The sequence below is a fragment of the Ptychodera flava genome, unplaced genomic scaffold (assembly GCF_041260155.1).
Source record: "Ptychodera flava strain L36383 unplaced genomic scaffold, AS_Pfla_20210202 Scaffold_62__1_contigs__length_770838_pilon, whole genome shotgun sequence".
Taxonomy (NCBI): Eukaryota; Metazoa; Hemichordata; class Enteropneusta; family Ptychoderidae; genus Ptychodera; species Ptychodera flava.
Genome location: NW_027248384.1, coordinates 79636 through 86223, shown reverse-complemented (window position 1 = coordinate 86223; position 6588 = coordinate 79636). Strand labels below are relative to the sequence as shown.

The window sequence follows — 6588 nt, the reverse complement described above, 5'->3', positions numbered from 1 at the left end:
CTAGAAAAAGCCTTGAGAACACTTGATGCATATTTTGCCCAAAAGTGAATGTATTGTATGAGAGACACATATTTTGCCAACTAAAACAGGAAGAGACTGAAACCATCGATCAATTTTTTACCCGGCCAAAGAGACAAAGAAAAAAACTGTAATTTCAGAGATCTTGGCGATCAGATACGGATCAAGTGATTGACAAGTGCAAGTCGAGTACACTGTGTCGGAAATTACTTGAGAAAGGGGCGACTCTGACTCACGGCCTTGCAAGAATTGGCTAGAGCTATGGAGGCCGTAGACGTCCAAATTCGCCAAATGGAGGGCGCCACTGTCAAACAAGAAGTAAATAGAGTTTACACAAAGCCAAAGAAGTCTGCAATAGCAGGTAAGAAGAAAGGCCCCTGTTTTCGCTGTAATCGGGAAGGTCATTTTGCGAAAGACAAAGATTGTCCAGCACGATCGGCAACGTGCAACAAGTGCCATAAAGTCGGACATTACGCAAGTGTTTGCAAAACAAAACAGAGTACCCAGAGTACGAGACGTAAAAGGGACAGTGATAAGGTGCAGCCTACTGTCAACAAAGTCACAGACAATCAAGAGTATGTTTTCATAGTTGATGATAAATTCAAGGGTGACACTATGGATGTAAATGTAGGTGGTGTGATGATAGCGGATATGCTGATTGACTCTGGTGCCACGTGCAATATTGTAAATGAAGACGTGTGGAAGTCATTGAAGTCCCAGGGTATCAAGTGCAAAACTGAGCTAACCTCGAAGAAGCTATATTTGTATGCTACAAATAAACCCTTCAAACTATTGGGCAAATATCATGCCGAAGCAGTACTAGCCGATAACAAGACACAAATGGAAGTATGTGTCATTAAAGGCGCACATGGCAGATCTTTGTTGGGTCGTAGCAGTGCAGAGAAACTAGGTGTACTGAAGTGGGTTAACAAGCAAATTCGATTGAATCGACATATATCTAGGACAAGTACCGACAATGTTTTGAGGGCCTAGGCATGTTGAAAGGATACCAGGCTGAAATACATGTCATCCCTTCAGTACCACCAGTGGCACAAAATCCAAGACGTATTCCATTTAGTATGAGGTCAAAGCTGGAAACCAAATAAATGAGCTCACAAAGTGGGATGTAATTGAGAAAGTGGAGGGCCCGACTCCATGGGTCAGCCCTGTCGTTATTATACCGAAGTTGTTGGGGGGATATTCGGTTGTACATAGACATGAGAGCCGCTAATGAAGCTGTGATATGGGAAAGACACCCGATAGCCACTGTCGATGAAGTATTGCAAAATATGAACCAAAGTACCAAGTTCAGTAAACTTGACTCGAGGTGGGGTACCACCATAGATATCAGAGAGATCCAGAGGCATCACAACTTTCGTCACGCATAAAGGACTCTACCGGTATAAACGTTTAATGTTTGGTATGAGCTCAGCACCGAGTTATACCAACACATTATCCAACAAGTATTCTCAGACTGTGACGAGCAGAAAACATTTCAGATGATATAATTGTGCACGGAAGTGATACAGATCACGACGAGAGACTGATCAGAGTGATGAAGTGTCTGCAGGAAAAGGGTTGACCCTGAATAAGACAAATGTGTTTTTGGCATGGATCATCTCACGATCATGGGACACATGCTGTCGAAGCGAGGAATTGGTCTGACCAAGGAAAACGTCAAAGCTGTGCTACAAACCAGAGAACCCGAACTACAGCAGAAGTGAGAGCTTCCTGGGTCTGGTTAATTTTTCAGCCAGATACAATCCAGACTTGGCTACCATTGCGGAGCCACTCAGAGAACTTACCCTACCCGTCAAAATAAAAAGTTTGTATGGGGTATGGAACAGAAACAGACATTCAGTGTCTGAAGCAAGCACTGGCAAAGGCAGACACATTGGCCTATTTTGACAAGAATGCAGAAACGCAGGTCATCGCAGGTGTGAGTCCAGTAGGTCTTGGCGCCGTTTTGATTCAGACACTGAACGATGAAAGGCGTGCTGTCAGCTAAGTGAGCAGAAGTCTAACCAGTGTTGAACGTTGCTACTCGAAGACAGAAAAAGAGGCCCTAGCACTGGTTTGCGCTGGTTTGGGCATGCGAACGCTTCCATGTAAAACGATAAAACGATATTGCAGTTAGAGACAAATATAGAGAAATGAAACAGAAGGTTAAAGATTATGCAGATAACCGCAATAAAAGCAATGTACAGACAGGTGATAAAGTCTTACTTCGACAAAGACAATTGACAAAACTGTCAACGCAATATGAAGAGACACCGTACAAAGTGATTGATCGATATAGAAGTCAGGTAACCACACAATCGCCAACAGGTGTGAGGTATAAACGAAACACATCGCATGTAAAGAATTGTATGATTCTGACGAGAGAGGAGAATCCAGATGATCAACCCACTGTGAAATGGAGGATGAAATTGAGGCAGAGTCCCGAGAAACCAGTTGTGCCTGAACAGCGTTCTCAACCACAACATGTTATCCGTCCACCAAAATGTTTGGATGACTATGAAACTGAGTTAGGACTGGTCAAACCTCAAATGAGTAAGAAAAATTCCCAGGTTTGCCAGCATGGGTTTTTAAAGGGTAGTCCACCCCTTGCCCAAAGATTAGCTTTAGGACGTTTTAAGATGTTATTTTGGAAATTTCGTGTTTTAAACTGACTTGAATTTTTTTCATTGTGTTAACTCGATTTTAAGTAGTTAAAGGTGTTATTTTCAGAGATAAACTGAGGACAGTGAAAGTGACTAAGACAAGTATGGACATGAACTCTGAAGGAAGGTGATATGTTGTCCGAAAAGGGGAAGGGATGTAGTGTATTAACCTAAAGTGGTTAATTAGGCACACCCTTGTATGTGACCCTTCATCTGGAGTTGAATAAAGGTCGTGTTGTGTTTAGACCCAACATGGCGGCACTGTGTTAAATCTGAGTGTTGTGGTTTAATCCGGACCGTCCTCTGTCTCGCAGGAGACAGAAATAGTTCAATGAAATCTTTGTGAACGTAGGAAATTTCCCCTGAAATATCAGCACAAGAGCGAGCTGAGTAAGAAGAACAAGTTTGAACAAATTGTACTGTATGACTTATCTCAGAGTATAATTTCTTCAGTATGTATGTATGTATGTATGTATGTATGTATGTAGTATGTATGTATGTATGTATGTATGTATGTATGTATGTATGTATGTATGTATGTATGTATGTATGTATGTATGTATGTATGTATGTATGTATGTATGTATGTATGTATGTATGTATGTATGTATGTATGTATGTTTCTATCTATCTATCTATCTATCTATCTATCTATCTATCTATCTATCTATCTATCTATCTATCTATCTATCTATCTATCTATCTATCTATCTATCTATCTATCTATCTATGTACGTACGTACCTATGTATTATAGTATGTGCGGATTGTGTGTTCATCTACAGCAAAAACTCCAAAACCACAGCACCTACCATCTTATTACTTGGTGTACAGGTGCACACGGGGGTGGAGATGTGAATTTTTTAAATGAACATGTCAGTATCAAATATATGCAAATGAGGTAAAAAAGGGAAAATTCTGCAAATTGCTAATTACAAACTGTGTAACCCACGCCGTATTTTTTTTGAACGTGGTATGCAGGTTCTTTTCGGGTAACCTTCAGTTAGATTGTTTAAATCGGGCCGAAAAATCTTTAAAAATCTTCTTCTTCAAGACAGTACGTCAGATATTTGGTATATAGGTTCCTGCGGATGGCCTTTTCCAGATTTGTAAAAGTTGTGAGGAAATACGCAAATATTTATTCTTAAGGCAAATTTTGTCAATTTTGGTGAAAAAAATTGCTTCACCAAAAGCACTCGTCTGATAGCTTTTATATTTGGTATACAGGTTCATTTGGTTTGGTATACATACATTTTGTGAAATATTCAAATTATAACGAAATCTATAATTTTTTAGTTTTGGAGCCCTTTTTGTCATATTTGGTCAAAAAGTGTTTCCCAAAAAGTACTTGTCTGATAGCTTTGATATTTGGTGTACAATTTTTACCAAGAATATTGTTGCATTGTCACAACCGATTTTTAAAGGTTATATATTTCCATAACATGATACTTGAGTAAGCACTGGATACAACGTAAGCGCAGTTGGCTTGCTTAATATCTCAGCTTTCGAATATTAAATGGTTCATATGCACTTCTAGCTAATTATTTTTCAGAGATTCTTCGTATGAAAGGGGTCCGTTTCCTCTCAGCGACCCTGAAACACTGAAATACCTCATTGCTCATGTACTTGTCTCTTCTTGTCATGTGTTACAGCTCGCTTTCTATCGTGGCATGATCTTTAAGTTTAGGTGTCTTACAGTAATTCAACGCCTAGTGTTTCTCGTCCTTAATTGTGGGCTACAGTTTGTTTTGTCGGGGCGTCATCTATGGTGATGTTTTATGTCTGTGTAATAACGTGATCCGTTATATCACTGCAGCAGTGATTTCGTCACTCACAGTTCCAATCTCACTTTTGTCAGTCTGTCTTCTCGGTCATGGTGACTTCGAAGACGTCGGTATATTTGGTACTGTAGAGCTTGTGATTCATATGGAGATTTTCAAGAGAGACACAGCGTATTAGCCTTAAAGCTGGTGAGACAAGGATTTTCACAAAGTAGGTTGGTTAGATCTTTTAAGAAGTTCTATGGTAGATATGGAGATCTTCTATCTAAATATGGCAAATCTGTCACTCAGATGATGAAAGACAGTATTCCGACTTTGACTCAGAACATAATTTAGCAGATAGCTGAATTACCGTACAATAACTTTGTCACACTAGTTCAATCTTGACGGGTGTAGCATGCTAGCAGGGTACGCTTACCCATTCCGGACACCTGGTACCACCACTTATATAGTGGTTCAAGATTGTACTACCGATTTTGTCAGTGATCTTATGTTTCTTTATGTGTTTGTTTTTACTGTTTATTGGACCTGGTAATTTATTTGCCTTGAATGATAATGATTGCTGGAATCGATTTGATGTCATATTGGCTTGACCACTCGGCGGATCTCATTCGCGGCTTACAGATCCACCTTGGCATATTACAAAGGGTTTTGATTATACTCAAGGTTTATTCGAATAGAATAAGAATGGCGACAGTTATTTGATGTATAACTTGTGCACCATGTTAAACGAGGCACTCTGGTTGCGTGGAAAATAGTGACCTTCCCCCAACTTTTGCATGAAAAATAGTGGCCTTGCCCTAAATTAATGACCCTTACCATCATAATTTTGATTCCCGTACATATACAAATAAAGTGTAATTATTATTTTCTGACAATTATTACTAATTCAATGTTGTGCCCCCCCCCCCCCTGGGCCATAGTGAAGGAAAAGAAACTTTGCACAAAATAATGTCTGATATGAAGCCAATTACATTATGGTCCGGGAGGGGTTACATTAAAAATCTTTATAGTTTTGGCAATGCCTGGGAATTTATTGATACGGAAAACATCGATCCGAGGCCACAATTGTGAACTTTTGGTCATATTTTCTCTTACAATCTTTGCAATAACGTCACAAAATTCTCTGTATTGACAAAGATGTGATACAATTGGGCTGCAGCAAGCGAAAAGGGCCTTTTGAATAATAGACATCAATCAGGTCCAATAATCATTATCATTCAAGGTAACTATGAAATTTACCAGGTCCAAGGAATATATCGAAAATGACAAAGGCAATTGGGTCATCTTGAACCACGAAATAGTGGTGGTACCAGGTGCCTGGAATGGGTAAGCATACCCTGCCAGCTAGCTGCACCCGTCAAGATTGACCTAAAGCGACAAATCCATTGTTATTTGGTGAATTCACCAAATTACTTTTGTGAGTCAAAATTTGGTATGCTCTCACTCATCATTTGTGAAACAGACAGGTCATATTTTGATATAACATCTCCGTATCTACTATAGAACTTCTTAATGATTTCACTATTTACTTTCTGAGAATCCTTGCCTCACTAACTTTTGAGCTAATAGCATGAGTCTAACTCGAAAGTCTTCATATGAATTGAATGCTCTGCTGTATCTAAGGAGTTGTGAAATATACACACCATAAGCTGATGGTATATTGCTTGACAAAAATGGAAAGTTTATGATTTCAAAATTGAAATCGTCTCTTTTGTCATACAGCTTAGTATATAGGGTATTTTGTCTAATTTCAAATAATACATCTAGGTATGATGCCGAGTCCACACTTTCAAATGTTTTTTTATTTCTAAATCATCTGGGTAGATGTGGTGTAGATATATTGGGATATACCAGGATTGTTTAAACTGATGAGATAATCGATATATCTGTGGGTGTTGTTAAATCGCTTGGCAATCTTTTTACACCCAGTTGGAGTGACTGCATGAACTCTGCTTCATACGATTACAAAATAAGTCTGCAAGAAGTGAGGCGCAGTTTGTGCCCATGGGAATGCCTATGGTTTGCCTGAATATCATGCCAGCAAACTTGATAAATATGTTGTCGATTAGGAAATATAGCATTTGAATCTCTTAACATCACTGTATTTGCACTTACAAAAAACCC

At 39.1% G+C, this 6588-nt stretch overlaps 1 protein-coding gene across 1 annotated transcript; it reads left to right on the top strand.

The window, feature by feature from the left end:
- Positions 1–309: 309 nt before the first annotated feature.
- LOC139128629 (uncharacterized) lies at positions 310–1011 on the top strand. The gene has a single exon (XM_070694369.1). The coding sequence runs from the start codon at positions 310–312 to the stop codon at positions 1009–1011; it is 702 nt and encodes a 233-aa protein (XP_070550470.1).
- Positions 1012–6588: the final 5577 nt, after the last annotated feature.